The sequence below is a fragment of the Camellia sinensis genome, chromosome 7, assembly GCF_055761805.1.
Source record: "Camellia sinensis isolate YWXY chromosome 7, ASM5576180v1, whole genome shotgun sequence".
In the NCBI taxonomy this organism is placed as follows: domain Eukaryota; kingdom Viridiplantae; phylum Streptophyta; class Magnoliopsida; order Ericales; family Theaceae; genus Camellia; species Camellia sinensis.
The window spans coordinates 132,374,477-132,392,736 of NC_138967.1; the positions used below are offsets into that span (position 1 = coordinate 132,374,477).

The following is an 18,260-nucleotide window of genomic DNA, read 5'->3' on the forward strand; positions in this document are numbered from 1 at the left end:
TGAGGAAAAAGAGGTTTCCAATATGAGGAGAAATGGTGCCTCCAAGACTCATGTTTTGAAGCTACAAAGCCGTGACTCTTTGTCTGCGTATATTGCACGAGACTCTAGCCCAGTTGCAGAAATTGGTTCTTGTGGTCCAATTACCCAATACATTGTTTGGGTCATACTTGACAAAAGTCTTGAAAACAAGCAAAGCCGATTGATTGGTTGAGTTTGAGAAAGGAAAGGTCAGGCAAACAATGAAAGATTACACTACCAGCACCAATACAACCAACAGAGAGTTCATGTAAATCCTCTCCATAAGTTATCCTTGTGCGGCAAATGTGTTGTTACAAACCACTAAGCTAATCTTTTAAAACAATTCTTTAGTAATTGATTTTAGTGGGTATACTGGCAAATAGGTTCTATGGTATGTGATTGTCAATGGAGTAAAGAGGTGGACTTGCCTGCCTAGCCCTCAAATACCCACCACCACCATCCACCACTACAACCACAACACTTTTTTTTATCAGCAAAAAAAGGAAACTTTATTGATGACAAAAGTATACATTTCATATGACATTACATCAATAAAGAAGTGGACGTGCACAAAGCATCATAGCAAACTACCCTAATCCCAACTAGGTTGGCACCGAGAAAAGAGCCCAATCATCTGCAAGCACAACCATAAAGGGTTGGTGAGGAACCAACACAAGCAAAAAAGAAGAAAAAATCACAAAGCGACCAAACCCCAAGCCACCAATAGACCACAACCACAATCAACCCCATCAGTAGCCAAAATCTACCCTTAATGCAGAGTTTAACTTGCTGCAGATTATATACAATGTCATTCACTAAGTAATTGAAAAAAGGGTAAGAGGTTCTGATCCACATTGCAATCCTAAGCTTGATAGAATCACACAAGCTTTCAAAGTCCACATATGAGCCATTAAAGATATTGTCATTTCTCTACCTCCAAACGGACTAGAGCACAACTAGTGGGATAGCCTTCAAGATCACCCTCTCATTTTTTATTTTTTTTAGCTTAGTACCAGCCCACCACTGTAAAATACTACTCACAGACCCAGGCATTGCCCATTTTACACCCCACTAATTGATAATATTAGACCAAATCCTCTAGATAAAAGGGCAAAATAGCAACACATGGTTTGCATTCTCCACTTCATTATTGAAGAAAATACAATTAACATTTGAGACACCACTAAGGACACCAATTCTTTAAAGACAGTAGGATGTCTTGATCCTCTCTTTCCATGCTAGCCACCCAAAAAACTGCACCTTTGGTGGAACCACATTCTTTCAAATGAAACAAGCTAATTTGCTAGTAACTTCAGAAGATAACTCACTCTACTTATAGGCAGAAGCAACAAAGAAAGCACCAGATTTATCTGCATTCCATCTTAATCAATCCATCATACTTTTCCTAAGGGCAGGTGCATTGAGTAGCATCACCTTCAGTCTCCTTAACTCTTCCACTTCCCACTGAAACAAGGCTCTCCTAAAAACCAACCTCTACTCTTCATTACCATTCTTCATGCTATTTACCACTTCCACATATTCAGATTTATCTAGGGACACAGAGTATAGTCTTGGGAAATCATCTTTTACAGTAACAATCACTATGCTTGGTTTCACTTTTCAAAAAATATTTTTCAAAAAATTCTACTTTCTTATTTTTCGTGTTTTTTTGTTTTTACTGATTTTTTTTTAATATTTTAAGCAATTTTTTTAATTTTCAGGCATACCTAACTTAGATGTATCTAAAAAGTAAAAAAATTGTGAAGAAAAACTTTTAAAAATTCACTAAATACCCAAAACACAAAAAAAAATACAAGAATTCAGTACATTTTTTTGTATTTTTATGTATTTATTAATTTTTTAAAATATTTTTTCACAAATTTTTTTACTTTTTAGATACATCTAAGTAAGGTGCATCTAAAAAGTAAAAAAAAAATGTTTAAAATTTTAAAAATATTCACTAAAAACCAAAAAACACAAAAACCAAAAAACTTAATTTTCAAAAAACTTAATTCAAAAAACTCAAACCAAACACACTGAATACCATTTTTTTTTCTTTTTTAATTCTTGTAATAATTTCTTAAGATTTTAATTTAATCTAAATAAATTTCCGTACAAAACTTTAGTAATTGTATATGGAAGCAAATTTTGAGTACGTACTAGAAAAAAAAAAATCCAAGTTCTTATTTCACCCACAAATTTATTTGTTTGTTTTTTTTTATTTTAAAAAAAACAAATTTGTAAAAATTGTAAATTAGTATAAACAATTCAAAATAATTATATATATATATATATATATTTTTTTTTATAGAGGTGAAGTGGTCTATACATGGTGTAAGTGAAAGTTATTGCATGAGACACAACTCTCAATTACAGTTGCATCGCATGAAACACAATTCTCAATTACACTTTAATAAAAGTATAATTAGTTTAAATTATTCCTATTAAAACACAATATATTTTTTGTTTTATGTGAATATATGTAGAATGCGCCATTTAAAAAATTCACTTAGAGACCCAAAAAGATCCAAGAGTCCTTCAACTAGCACTTAAAACTTGCGTGGAGATTGAAGAGGCTTGGAGGGTCATGACTAACAATTGACTCCTTGAAGAAGCTTGGAGACCATGACTAATAAAAATGAATGGTTCATATCATCGAGGTAGGATTCAACGTGGGCTCCATTATATTCATAGCAATGACTGTTGTGCAAAGGCACAATAGCCCCTAGTATTGGCGAACATAGTCATGTCATGTTAGTGTCAAGAGAATTTTAGAGGTGGACCTTTTTTTTATCAGCAAAAGAAAGACTTTTATTGATGAAATCAAAATGATACACATAAGAAAAACATCAATAAAAGAGGCAAGAGCAAAAAGTATCGAAGTGAAACTTCTTCATCCCAACTAGGTTGGCACCAATTAGACCACACAATCATGTGCTAACTCAAGACAAAAGACTTGGTGAGGAACCAAAACAGAACACTGCAACAGTCACACTATGCAGCTTCTGACTTATTGAATGTTGTAGACAAAATCATCCACAACATAGCCTTGCCCCACTGAGTCTGTTTTCATCCAAAGGGCTACTCTTACTTTAATTAGCTCACAAAGATCTTCACAGTTGGGTTGCAGCTCATTGAAAAAATAGTCATTCCTACATTTCCAAAGGGACCATAAACCAGCAATAATAATTGATCTCCAAAGTTGATTTCTCCTTTTCTAAAATTCCAACTCATCCACCAATGCATAAGCATGTCCATTGAGCTAGAAGAGCCTATTGCAAACCCCACCACTTGATTATGTTGGACCAAACTCTCCAAGCAAAGGGGCAAATCAACAAAACATGATTAAGTGATTCAATCTCAGAGTGACATAACACACTCAGATCTGATATCATCGCTAAGAACGCCAATTCTATGTAAATAATCTGAGGCCTTAATCTTCCATTTCCAAGCCAACCAAGAGAAAAATTGGGCTTTAGATGGGGAAGGATTGTTCTAAATCAAGTCAAGAGGTTTCAGAGTAGAACCATTCAATGATTCACACCAATTAACAACACATTTACCATTGAAAATACCTGAAAAATCAACTTTCCACCAAATACTATCATTCGACTCCAATCTCAATGCAGGGTCCTTACCTAGAACATCATGTAGTCGCTACAGTTCTTCTTCCTCCCATGCCAATAAGGGTCTTTTGAAGTTGAATTCCCAGCTGCTTTGGTTTCTGGCTGTAGTTACATGCAGATTCAAAGTCGTGTTTCTTTCCACTGATAATTAGTAAAGTCTAGGAAATTGGAACTTCAAATAATTGGTTCACATCCAATTATCTACCCAGAAGCTGATTCTTTCACCATTGCCAATCCTAATTTCAACATTGCCCAAATAAAAGTTGACCAAGTTGCTATTAGAATGATTAACAAGTATAATATCACTCAACAATCTTGAAATATTGTTTACCTCCTCATGAAAGGGAAACCATCTACCTTCCTTTGATTGGTACTTACTGCAGATGAGTTGTTTCCACAATGAGTTATCTTCCTTCCCAAATCTCCACCACCACTTAGCAAGTAGGCTATTGTTCACTACTCATAAATTTCTTATTCCCAGCCCACCATGCTTTTTATCCTTCGTTAAATCCTTCCATTTCACTAAGTGAACTTTCCTCTTCACAGCAAAATCTTTCCACAGGAATATTGCTAGGATCTTATCAATCTCTTTTGCCACACTTCTAGGCAACCTAAACAGAGACATATAACATACAAGTAATGAAGATAGGACAGATTTGATTAGTGTTAATCTGCCAACAAACGACAACAACCTCCTCTTCCAACATGTTAGTTTCTTTTTAAATTTCTCCACCATAGGCTTCCATGTTGCTCTCCTTGATGGGTTGGCCCCTAATGGCATTCCAAGATACTTCAATGGGAGCTTCTAGTTGTTGACATATTATAATCACCGAAAGGCACTTAGCATATTATATTAGCCGAAAGTCTCTAAGATCTGTAATCATTTTTACGCACTCAGGGATCATCTTGTAATTGTCTTCTTTGTAAACCCTAAATCTTCATTTATAAATAAGGGGTGATATCTCATCATACCCTAAGCTGGTTACCCAAGCTTCATGGTATCAGAGCATCACCTCCAGGGCTAGGGTTCAAAGCATACCTAGTTGGATCATCTGCTGAATCGATCTTCTGCCATCATCATCATTCCGCTTCTTCTTCGTCTCTGCCATCATCATCATTCCGCTTCTTCAGCCCTCGTCTTCATCTGCTTCGTCTTCGTCTCAGCCCGTCGATCTTCTCCCGCAGTTCGTCGCTCGTCTTCATCAATCGCAGTTCGTCAATCTTCATCGCAGTTCGTCGCTCGTCGATCTTCTCCCGCAGTTCGTCGCTCGTCTCAGCCCTCGTCCTCGTCGTCCTCTGATCTCAAACCAAGGTACATATAATATATATATATATATATATATCCTGATATATATATATATATAACTATAGCCTGATATATATTTATATATAAATACATGTATATATAAATAACTCAACATATAAAAAAAAAGAAAAAAAAAAGGGAAAAACAAAACAAAACAAAACAAAAAAAAAACAAAAAAAAACAAAAACAAAAAAAAACAAAAAAAAACAAAAACAAAAAAAAAAAATTGGTTTCTTAATTTTGTATTTTGTATGTCTTTATAGTGATCATTGTGCCTGTTATCTCACTACCACCTTCCGGGTTTGTGATTTCCACTAATTTGTTGCGGGTTTGGTAGTATTGTATCCATGACAGATTCCACTAGTGTGTCCTCTTCATCTCAAACACCAAAAAGTGAGAGTCTCATTCTACCTACTACCATGACTGAGAACCCCAACCCTAGTCTGAAAATCACCACCTCTCTATTTAATGGTCAGAACTACCTAGCATGGTCTCAAAGTTTGACTTTGTTTTTAAAGAGCAGAGGGAAGATGGGGTATGTTGATAGCAGGATACAGGCACCTAGTACCACTGACTCAGGTTATGACCAATGGGAGATTAACAACTCTTTGATTATGAGTTGGCTTATCCATTCGATGGTTCCAGAACTTGGTGAGGGCTACTTGTCTATGGAGACTGCCCAGGACATTTGGGATGCTGTGGCTGTTACCTATTCCCGCAAAGGAAATTTTTCACAGGCATTTGAGTTGCGTCGCTCTATTGAGAGCACACTTCAGGGGGAGCAGACTGTTCTTCAGTACTTCACTTTCCTCACCAACGGCTGGAAACGCCTTGACCACCTGGAAGACTATAAGCCGGTTTGCCCTACTGATTCTATCGGGTACAAGAAGTTCATCGCACGGGAACGGGTCGTTAAATTTTTGGCTGGCCTAAATATGGAGTATGATCCAGTTAGGGGTCGAGTTCTGAGTATGGACACTCTTCCTTCACTGCAAGAGGCATTTGCCTATGTCCAAAATGAGGAGAGTCGTCGGTCTGCTATGATGTCCCCTGTCTCTACTGACCGTTCCGCATTACTGTCTACTCCTCGAGATAGCCTCAGCCTGCCTCCTCCGTCTGCTGCTAAGGAGTCTGTATTCTGTGATTATTGCAAAAAGCCGCGGCATACTCGTGAGACATGTTGGAAGCTTCATGGGACTCCATCTGGGGGTCGAAGTGATCGGTCGGGTTCTCGAGGCGGTCGGTCAGGCCACTCTCGAGGACGTGGTTCCTATTCCCGGGCTCATCAGTCTAGTGCCGTTGATACCCTTGATTCTAATTCCACTTCTGCTACCCACGCTTCTGATACTGAGCTGGAGGATGCTTTGCGCCAATTGTTGGACCGCAGATCTTCTACTGCTCTCAGTCCCGCTTCCTCGTCCTTTGCCCGCTCAGGTAACTTAGTACATTCTCCTTGTGCTTTCCTGTGTCATACATCTTTGCCTTGGATTATTGATTCTGGTGCTTCAGATCATATGTCTGGCTCCTCTGATCTTTTCTCTGCCTATAAGCCTTCTTCAGGTCAGGAAAAAGTTAGGATTGCCGATGGAACTGTTTCTTCTATTTCTGGAAAAGGTTTAGTCCAAGTCACTCCTACCATGCATCTATCTTCTGTTCTCCATGTTCCCAAGTTTTCTGTTAATCTGTTATCCTTAAGTCGTCTTACCCAGGATTTGAATTGTTGTGTGACGTTTTTTCCTGATCATTGTCTTTTTCAGGACCTTGTCACGGGGAGGACGATTGGCAGTGGTAGTGCAGAAAATGGTCTCTACTTCCTAGATCAACCGGACAAACTTGCTTATTCTTCCACCCTGTCTTCTCCTACACCCGCTGATGTCTGGCTGTGGCATCGGCGTCTTGGGCATCCCTCCTTTCATTTACTTAAGCATTTATTTCCTTCTAGTTTCGCAAATCATCATGTGTCTGACTTTCTTTGTGAGTCTTGTCAACTTGGAAAACAACATAGAGCTTCTTTTGCTCCCAGTTTGAATAAAAGCTTAGTTCCTTTTTCATTAATACACTCTGATGTTTGGGGTCCCTCTCGTGTTCTGTCTGTGAAAGGTCATCGCTGGTTTGTTACATTTATTGATGATTTTTCTCGTGCTACTTGGGTGTATCTCATGAAAGATAAGAGTGAAGTTTTCTCTGTGTTTCGCACTTTTCATAAGATGATTTGTACTCAGTTTGGGGCCACTATCAAAATATTTCGTTCTAATAATGGCGGGGAATACATAGATTCTGGGTTAGGACAATATTTCTCTACTCATGGCATTATCCATCAGACCTCTTGTACCAATACCCCTCAACAAAATGGGGTGGCCGAACGCAAGAATCGGCATCTTCTTGACATGGCTCGGTGCATGTGTTTTTTTATGAACGTGCCTCGACCCTATTGGGGCGACGCCGTTCTCACCGCTGCCTATCTTATTAATCGTCTCCCTACCCAGGTTTTGGACAAACAGGCTCCGCTTCACGTCCTCCTCGGTTCTCAGTCCTTGTTTTCTATTCCTCCCAAAATATTTGGTTGTGTCTGTTTTGTCCATAATCACTCTCCCTCTCGTGGTAAGTTGGACCCTCGCTCCCTCAAGTGTGTTTTCCTTGGTTATTCTCCTACTCAAAAGGGGTATAAATGTTACCACCCTTCTTCTCGTAAGTGGTTTGTGTCCATGGATGCCACTTTCTTTGAGTCCCAGTCCTATTTCTTGTCCTCTCCGGTGTCCCCGTCCTCACTTCCGGGGGAGCCTTGATATGAAGTGAGTCCTGTGCCTCCTATGGTAGAAGTGAGTCCTGTGCCTCCTATGATAGAACCAGTTGTTCTTGCACCACCCTCTTCTACTGGAACTATAGAACCCACTGTCACCAAGAATAAGGATGGACATGTTTATATCCGGGACATCGACAGAAAACAAGTTAACTGGATACACGGGACCGTTTCTGCTACTCCACTGCCATCTCCTGCTTCTGATGAGAGTCTATGTAATTTTGAATCTCGTGAGTCCATTGATCTTGATGTTCCTATTGCCAAAAGAAAGGGTGTGAGATCTTGTACTCAACATCCTATCTCACAGTTTGTATCATACTCTCATTTGTCATCCTCATATAGAGCATTTGTGTCCAATATTTCCTCTGTTAGCATTCCTAACCATTTTCAGGATGCTCTTGCTATCTCTGAGTGGAAACTAGCCATGATTGAGGAAATGAAAGCACTTAGGAAGAATGGCACTTGGGAATTGACTGAGTTACCTACGGGCATACGACCTGTGGGCTGTAAATGGGTATATACTGTGAAACACAAAGCAGATGGGTCTATTGAGCGTTACAAGGCAAGACTTGTGGCAAAAGGGTTCACTCAGACATATGGCATTGATTATCAGGAGACTTTCGCACCCGTGGCTAAAATGAATTCAGTCAGAGTACTTCTTTCTCTAGCAGCTAATCTAGATTGGCCACTTTATCAGTTTGATGTCAAGAATGCTTTTCTCCATGGTGACCTCGAAGAAGAAGTATATATGGACATTCCTCTGGGTTTTGATAATCATCAAACAGAAGGGAAAGTATGCAAACTTCGGAAGTCATTATATGGTCTCAAACAGTCTCCAAGGGCTTGGTTTGAGAGATTCACTCAGGCTATGTTTAAATATGGCTTCAAACAAAGTCAGGCAGATCACACATTATTTGTGAAACATTCCTCATGCGGTAAGACTACAGCACTTATTGTTTATGTAGATGACATAGTTCTTACAGGCAATGATAGTGGGGAAATACCTTTGTTGAAGAAATATTAAGCCAAAGAGTTTGAAATCAAAGACTTGGGAAGCTTGAAGTATTTTTTGGGAATTGAAGTTGCTCGCTCTAAGGATGGGATATTTATCTCACAGAGAAAATATGTGCTTGACCTGTTGAAAGAAACTGGGATGCTTGGCTGCAAGGCATGTGCCACCCCACTGGAACCCAATCAGAAATTGGGGGATGATGAAGGAGGAGAAGTTGTGGATAGGGGGAGCTATCAACGTTTAGTTGGTAAGCTCATTTACCTATCTCACTCCCGTCCTGATATTGCTGTTGCTGTCAGTGTAGTTAGTCAGTTTATGCATGCTCCTCATCAGATTCACTTTGAGGCTGTCATGAGAATCTTGAGGTATTTGAAGTCTGCTCCTGGTAAGGGTCTGTTTTTTTCAAAGTATGATCATCTTCGTGTAGAAGCCTATACAGATGCTGACTGGGCTGGGTCAGTAACTGATAGGAGATCAACTTCAGGGTATTGCACATTTGTCGGCGGCAACCTAGTTACTTGGAGGAGTAAGAAACAGAATGTGGTTGCCATGTCAAGTGCAGAAGCTGAGTTTAGAGCTATGGCACAAGGTGTGTGTGAACTTTTATGGATCAAATTATTGTTGAGTGATCTAGGTATTGCTCAAACGGACTCCATGCGGTTATACTGTGATAATAAGGCCGCCATCAACATTGCTCACAATCCCGTTCAACATGACAGGACAAAACATGTTGAGATTGATCGCCACTTTATTAAGGAGAAACTCACTAGTGGTACCATTTGTACTCCTTTTGTTCAGTCTGGTGAACAACTTGCTGACATTCTCACCAAGGGAATTGGGAATAAACCGTTTCATGACATATTAGGCAAGCTGGGCATGAAAGATATCTTCGCACCAGCTTGAGGGGGAGTGTTGACATATTATAATCACCGAAAGGCACTTAGCATATTATATTAGCCGAAAGTCTCTAAGATCTGTAATCATTTTTACGCACTCAGGGATCATCTTGTAATTGTCTTCTTTGTAAACCCTAAATCTTCATTTATAAATAAGGGGTGATATCTCATCATACCCTAAGCTGGTTACCCAAGCTTCACTAGTAGGTATAATTCAATCTTGAAGCAAAACTTGCCACAATATCATCAGAGATCCATACTCCACGTACAGCACTCTTGTGAAAGTTTATCCTCAATCCAGAAATGATCTCGAAGCATCTCAGTATTCTCTTCACATTTAACATTTCAATCCACTCAACTTCATAGAAGATAATTGCGTCATCCGCAAATTGAAGATGAGAAATGTTGATGTTATTGGACCCAATGATTACACCTTTGACCAAACCCAACTCTTTTGCTCTTGCAAGTAACAAGTTCAGACCCTCAGCCACTACGTTAAATAGGAAAGGTGATAATGGATCACCTTTCCTAAGCCTTTTTTTAGGACAAAATTTAGATGTGGGCGAGCCATTTACCAACACAGAGACTCTTGCTGAAGAAATGCAGGTCCAAATCCAATTCACCCACTTAACACCAAACCCAAAATTTGATAGCATTTGAAGGAGAAAGTTCCAATTAACTGTATCATACGCTTTTTGAAAATCTAACTTTAATATCAGGCCCTTTCTTCTAGATTTCTTCCACCAATCTACCACCTCATTGGCTATCAATACACCATCCAAAATATTCCTACCCCCAAGAAATGCAGATTGAGCATTGTCTATAATAACAGGAAATGCTCTTTTCAATCTATTAGCAAGAACCTTGGATAGAATTTTGTAAGTGGGGTTTATAATACTAATAAGCCTGAAGTCTTGAATACCTGAAAGGTTGTCCTTTTTAGGGACCAATGTGATGAAGGAGCTATTTAAGCCACCAACCAACTTGCTATTAACATAGAATTCCTTCAAAAAATTAAGTATATCTCCTTTCATAGAGCTCCACCTTGTTTAGCAGCAAGTCATGTCAAGGTACCTTGTTGCCATCACATTCTGTAATTGTAGCCCAAATTTTTAACTTAAAAAAAATCCACTTCCATACTGCTGAAAAATTGGCTCTATTCAATCACTTTAAATGGGCCTAGTAACTTAGACCTACACCCCCATTGTTCATTAAAACTGATCCTAAAGTGATCATACACAAATTGTTTCACCTTCATAGGTTCCTTTACTGATGCCCCATTCACTATCATAGAGCCAATTGCATTGGTGTTATGTCGCTTTGTAGCTATGATAAGAAAAAAATTAGTATTTTTATCTCCTCGTTAGATTCCAATCCAGCCATGATTTTTGTAGCCAAATTCTTTCCATCATCTTTCTGAACTTCCACACATCTTCCCTCACCTCTCTTCTCCTCCTACCTTCAACCTCATCCAGATCTCTATTCTCAGCAATTAAATATAGGGCATGTAGACTCTCTTCAGCTTGCTTCAATTTAAAATCCAAACACTTCAATATTCCACTTCTTTAAAACTTGTTTAAGTGCCATCAATTTGACTTTTAGTTTATAGCCTGCCCAACCTATTATCTGAGTGCCCTTGCACACTTTTTTACTTCCTTTAGAAAGGAGTGAGATGCCCAGAAATTGATGAATCTAAATGGCTTTGGGCCCTAATTTATCTCATCCTCCATTAGGATAATTAGGTAGTGATCTGATATAGATCTAGGTAGACCCTAGAGTTTGTATCTAAACCATTCCAACCATTCTAGGCCAACAAGGAACCTATCTAGTCTGCTTCATCTCTCTCCTTCAATTGAATTACACTACGTATATTTCCTTCCCAACATAGTTATATCAATCAATTCAAAGCTACTAATAAAATTACCAAAATTTGTCATACCTCTATCCCTTCTTACACAATCTTTCCTTTCATTTAGTGATTTTATTTCATTAAAATCCCTTCCTACAAACTAAGGATTGGGAAAAACAGCCTTAAGATTGATCAAAGATGCCCATTAACTTCTCCTACCAATCACATCATTGGGTGCATAGACAGTCACAATCACACACTCCAAACTATTAAATAAGGTACCTGATAATATGATGAAGCTCCTATTGCAGCAGCAGTCAACTAAGGAGAAGACTTCAAGCTTCCAAACACATAATAGGCCTCCAACACTCCCTTCAACACCCACATTTATGAAGCCAACCAGGTCATGAGGCCAGATAGATATCACAAACTGGTCTAGAATATCTATCTTTTTTGTTTCTTGCAATAGCACTATGTCCACCTTTCTTTCTTTGAAAACTTCTTTAACTTTCCTACTTTTTTGCAGCCTGCCAAGCCCTCTAATATTCCAAGAAAGAACCTTTATAAAAACTTAACTTTCACTGTAGAGCCTCCCTTGATACTATTTTAAACACCTACATCATTGCATTTTTCAACAGCTTGCTTCATGTCCTTCTCCTCCATTTCCATAATTTTCTCCATAACTTCGTCTTCTTTGCCTTCAAAATTTATTCCCAGATCTTTCCCAATCTAAGGCCAAGTTTGGGAAGACTAAATAAGTGCACTTTTTGACTTTTTATGAAATATGAGTTGGATTTAAGTTGGGTTTGAAGTGATGTGTTAGAGAGGTGATGTGACTTAAATAAGATGATGTGACTTAAATAGGATAGTGACTTTTTGACTTTTTAGATTTTTTGGAGGATGCCAAACTTGGCCTAAATAGTAGCTTGAGCCTCCTTAATTAAGGCCAAGTTTGACATATTGTAAAAAAATCAAAAATTTAAAAAGTTACTCAAAAAATTAAAAAGTTAACACTATTTACCAAAAGTCAACAATTACGGCGGTACAACTCCCAATCCTAATTTTTCCTTACAAATCAATTTTTACAATTTTCTATTACACATTTTTTCATAAAAAGTCAAAAAGTTAATCCAAACATCCATATTTTCTGCCTCAATTTTTTAGTTTAAAAAGACAAAAAGTGCACTATTTTAAGAAACCCCAAACAATTCCTAAATTGTTATTTCTGCTTGATCTACTATTTTGGGATAGTGATGAAGAGATAGCAGCTACAGCTGCTCTAAAAATGGCCCTTCTTTGAAACCTTGTATTCATCGTTATTTTCCTGTGGTCCTTCCTTCTTTTTCCCCTACTCTCATTTCCGCTTACTGTCTTCTTGGATTCATTATCTTGATTGCTTTGACTTTCTCCTTTGTTTCTGACAGTGCCAATGCCCTCCTCTTGTTCCACTTGGGCTTCAAGTTGTGCTGAATCAGCGATCTCAGCAATCTTATTATATAAGTCCACAAAATTGTTATTACTATGGGCCAGCCCAGCTGATTTGGATATGCCTCAATTCAGGCCATTCAAAAGGCCATCAAAATGGGCTTGATCAAGTACTATTTCTAAGTTAATGCTAGGCTTTGGTGATCCATTTCCACTTAAGCTTCTCATAAGCCCATCAGAACCCAAAACACCTTCATCTTTTCTACTTCCTCTGTTAGAGCTCTGGCTAAGATTTCCTTGCATACTTCCTTCGGTCCTTGTGCATTGTCTGTTTCCTAAACTCAAATTTTTTTGCATGCTTCTATTCCCCATGATACTGCAGCTCTCACTTACAGCTGAGATTGACAAATAATCCTTAACTTTGCCTCTTACACCCACCTCCTTGCAGACTTCTTTCTTTTCATTCTGACCCGCATCATCATGGTTTGCCAACACATTATCTGTGCATGCCACATCATCCTCTTCTTCCTCCCTTCCTCTGTGATTCTTCGAGCTTTGATCTCCATTGATAATGCCATTGCCAAATTTAATGGTTCTTTGGTTTCTTTAACAAAAGTATTGGAAATCAAGTAAGCTATTTGTTAATATAATAATACCAAGCATGCTTATATCATTAATATATATTTAATAGTTAGTGCTTCTCCATCAGATGATTTATTGTAGTGCTTTAGGTAGTGCCTTCAAACTTTCGGCTACTTTTATTTTTATATGTTGTCTTTCATAATGTTGTATCATAATGATGTTGTATTAGCTCTCCTATATAATGGAGCCTTCTCTTCATGTTTAATACACAATTGAATCACAGAGTGTATTAGCTCTTTCAATCACTCTCTCAATATTTCTTTCATGGTATCAGAGCAGGTGTAATCCTGTCTCATCATCAATATTTTTGTTGTCTCTCTCTTCTACTCAAATCTATTCTTCTATTTCATGCCTAAATACGGTCCAGCTTTTGGAATGGCTATCGACTCATCCTCCTCTTCTTCTGATATTATCATCTCATCATCTTTATCCTCTCATCAAATGGAAACCTCTCATCTTCCGATCACCGCCCATAAACTGAATGGGCAAAATTATTTGCAATGGTCTCAATCCATATTAATGTTTATACGGGGAAAGGAGAAAGACGACTACATCACCGGAGCCTCAGCACTACCAGAAACCACAGCATCAACCTACAAAAGGTGGATAGCTGAAAATAACATGGTCATGTCGTGGCTCGTCAACTCTATGACCACTGACATTGGCGAAAATTTTCTGTCATTTGATACTGCCAAAGAGATCTGGGACATGGCAAAAGAAACGTTTTCAGACAAGGAAAACACATCTGAAATCATCCAGCTTGAAAGCTCCCTCCACGATTTACGTCAAGACAATCTTACGGTAACTGAATATTTCAATACCCTTACTCGTCTATGGCGTCAACTTGATACGTTTGAGGTTCATAACTGGCAGTGTGTTGCTGATGGTTTGTTGTATAAAAAGATTGTCGAAGGGAAGCGTGTGTTTACATTCTTGTTAGGATTAAACACAAATCTTGATGAAATCAGAGGAAGAATTATGGGAGTAAAACCGCTACCTAGCCTTAGAGAGGCATTCTCTGAAGTCCGTCGCGAAGAAAGCCGGAAAAAACTCATGATGGGATCCCATCAACAACTGAATATGGCAGAAAGCTCGGCTCTTAAGACTCAATTCGCTCCTATTGACAACCGTCAGAAAAATAAAGGAGGTAGGCCTTGGTGTGATCATTGTAGAAAGCCGGGTCACTCGAGAGAAACTTGCTGGAAGATTCATGGAAAGCCAGCAGATTGGAAGCCACGTCAGCCTCTTGAGAAAGAAGGACGAGGTAATCATGTAGGTACAAATGAACGATCACCACAACCTGAAGCAAGCCCTTTCACCAAGGAGCAAATGGAGATGCTCCAGAAACTACTACAGTCACAATCTGGTTCGTCTTCCAACCACATCATTGGATCCGGAACCTTGGCTCACAAAGGTAATTCTTTGAACGCCTTTACTGTTGGTAAGAAATGTAAAAAATCTTGGATTGTGGACTCAGGAGCATCTGATCATATGACGGGAGATGCAACAATTTTTGATACATATAGCTCATGTCAAAATAATTTAACGGTCCGAATAGCAAATGGTTCACTATCAAAGGTTGCTGGTATAGGTTCAGTTGTGCTGTCTAGGAATCTTATTCTCAACTCTGTTCTCCTTGTTCCTGACTTGGACTGTAATTTATTGTCAATTAGTAAACTCACTAAGGAAAAGAGGTGTGTTACTAATTTTTTCTCCACTCATTGTGAATTTCAGGATTTGGATTCGGGGAAGACGATTGGCAATGCTGAGGAATGCTCTGGACTCTACATCCTTAAGGAATGCCACGATCCACAGGAACAACCTCAAACAGCAATTCGTGGTAGTTCTTTTTCGGTTTCGTGTCAAAATAACGATAGAGCAATTATGTTGTGGCACTATCGCTTAGGTCATCCGAATGTTATGTATCTCAAGCATTTATTTCCTTCATTATTTAAAACTCCAAAACCTTTTGATTGTGAAATCTGTCAATTGTCTAAGCATGTACGGTCCCATTTTCCCATTCAATCCTATAAAGCGTCTCGTCCATTCTCACTAATTCATAGTGATATCTGGGGTCCATCAAGAATAAAAAATGTAACTGGTACTAGGTGGTTTGTCTCATTCATAGATGATCATACTAGATTAACCTGGGTCTTCCTCATGAAAGACAAATCTGAAACAAGCCAAATTTTCAAATTATGATTCAGACACAATTCCAGTCAAAAATCCAAATTCTAAAATCTGATAATGCTCGGGACTATTTCAACTCCATTCTAGGAGAATTTTTAGCCAAAGAAGGGATAGTTCACTTAAGTTCATGTGTTGACACCCCACAACAAAATGGCATCGCTGAACGGAAAAATAGACATTTGTTAGATGTTGCTAGATCGCTAATGTTTTCCACAAATGTTCCACAATTATTCTGGGGGGAAGCTGTTCTTACAGCAGCCTACCTTATCAATAGGATGCCATCTAGGGTACTACAATTCCAAACTCCTTGTCAACTTCTCCTAAAATCCTTTCCAACTACTCGCCTCATCTCCACTATCCCACCAAAAATTTTCGGGTGTTCTGTCTTTGTTCATATCCATCAACAGTATCGAAGTAAACTTGATCCCAGGTCGCTCAAGTGTATCTTCATTGGGTATTCGTCACATCAAAAAGGGTATAAGTGTTACTCTCCGGTCACAAGGAAATTCTACAATTCCATGGATGTCACATTTTTTGAAACCCAGTCTTACTACCCTAAAATCGTTCTTCAGGGGGAGACTCCAACCCAGGAATATCAATTTTGGACCCTTGAGTCATTTAGTGAGCCATCCATCACCACCAAAAATCCCACACCTCCTGAGTCATTGAATCAATCTTTACCTGCCGAAAATTCTGAGTTCATTGTTGACTTGCGGGATAATGAGCACATCCAAGAGGAAACGGAGGAAGGAGCAATTTCTCAACAATCCCATGAGGCTGAACCGGGTTCTAATCCAAGCAACATTCCAGGTGACAATCTTCCTCCCACAGATAGTACTGATAATTCTGAGTTAGAAAATAGTATTCTTAATATGCCCATAGCTTGGAGAAAAGGAGTTAGATCATGTACTCAGTATCCCATTGGGAACTTTATTTCTTATGATAAGCTATCACCTTCGTTTCGTGCCTTCACTTCTAGCATCACGGAGATACCCATTCCTCGGAATATTCAGGAAGCTTTCAAGTATCCGAAGTGGAAGGCGGCAGTCAATGAGGAAGTTCGGGCCCTGGAAAAGAATGGTACTTGGGCAATTACTGATCTTCCAAGAGGTAAGAAACCAGTTGGGTGTAAGTGGATTTTCACAGTAAAACACAAGGCAGATGGTAATGTAGAACGTTATAAAGCTCGGTTGGTCGCCAAAGGATTCTCCCAATCCTATGGCATTGACTATCAAGAAACCTTTGCTCCAGTTGCCAAGCTCAACACTGTTCGTGTACTTTTATCCTTGGCAGCTAATCTCGATTGGACACTTCACCAACTTGATGTGAAAAATGCCTTTCTCAATGGTGACTTAGAGGAAGAAGTTTACATGGACATTCCTGCTGGACTTGAGACAACATTAAATTTCAACAAAGTTTGCAGACTCCAAAAATCCTTGTATGGTCTCAAACAATCTCCCAGGGCCTGGTTTGAACGGTTCACTAAGGCAGTGAAAGGGTACGGTTTTGTTCAATGTCAATCCGATCATACATTATTTGTGAAGCACTCCCTAGGAGGGAAATTGGCAATTATCATTGTTTATGTGGATGACATAATTCTAACAGGTGATCATGAAGAGGAAATTGGCTTACTTAAAAAATTCCTAACAAAGGAATTTGAGATTAAAGATCTTGGAAACCTTAAGTACTTTCTTGGAATGGAGATTGCTAGGTCAAAGAAAGGTATAGCAGTCTCACAACGTAAATACGTTCTAGACTTACTGAATGAAACAGGGATGCTAGGATGCAAGCCGGCAGACACACCTATGGACACAACTATCAAACTGGAAGAAAGTGACGGTAGTGCACCAAGTGATAAAGGGAGATATCAACGTCTTGTGGGAAAACTCATTTATCTTTCTCATACAAGGCCAGACATCGGCTTCTCTGTAAGTGTGGTCAGTCAATTCATGAATAATCCAACCGAAAAACACATGACTGCTGTGATCAGAATATTGAGGTACCTAAAAAGGACACCGGGAAAGGGTCTCTTCTTCCAAAGAACAACAAATAGAAAAATTGAGATTTTTTCAGATGCAGATTGGGCAGGTTCATTAACTGATCGAAGATCAACTTCTGGCTATTGTTCGTTTGTTTGGGGGAACGCGGTTACATGGCGAAGCAAGAAACAGTCAGTGGTAGCCCGTAGTAGTGCTGAGGCAGAATTTCGTGCTATGGCACTAGGTATCTGTGAGGGAATCTGGTTGAACAGGATGTTAGAAGAATTACGGGTTCCATCTGAGCATCCCATGGTTTTATACTGCGACAACCAAGCCGCCATCAGTATAGCTAAGAATCCGGTTCATCATGATCGAACGAAACACGTGGAGATAGATCGACACTTTATCAAGGAAAAGATTGAAGAAGGAGTTTTTCAAGTCAGCTACACTCCAACAAACTATCAAAAGGCTGACATTCTCACAAAAGCTCTTGCTCGCGTTCACTTCGAAGATCTGA

The 18,260-nt window shown here is 39.0% G+C and overlaps 1 protein-coding gene and 1 long non-coding RNA gene across 2 annotated transcripts; one reads left to right on the top strand and one right to left on the bottom strand.

The window, feature by feature from the left end:
• Nucleotides 1–499: 499 nt before the first annotated feature.
• LOC145795318 (uncharacterized) lies at nt 500–12,257 on the bottom strand. The gene is made up of 2 exons (XR_014336109.1): nt 11,790–12,257; nt 500–652 (listed from the first exon to the last, which is right to left on the bottom strand). It is a non-coding gene; the product is annotated as an uncharacterized LOC145795318 (long non-coding RNA).
• Nucleotides 12,258–13,604: 1,347 nt separating this feature from the next.
• Nucleotides 13,605–15,377, top strand: LOC145794781 (uncharacterized). Its single transcript, XM_082877136.1, has 2 exons — nt 13,605–14,988; nt 15,309–15,377. Exons 1-2 carry the CDS (start codon nt 13,923–13,925, stop codon nt 15,341–15,343), a joined length of 1,101 nt encoding a protein of 366 aa, XP_082733262.1. The 5' UTR covers nt 13,605–13,922; the 3' UTR covers nt 15,344–15,377.
• Nucleotides 15,378–18,260: the final 2,883 nt, after the last annotated feature.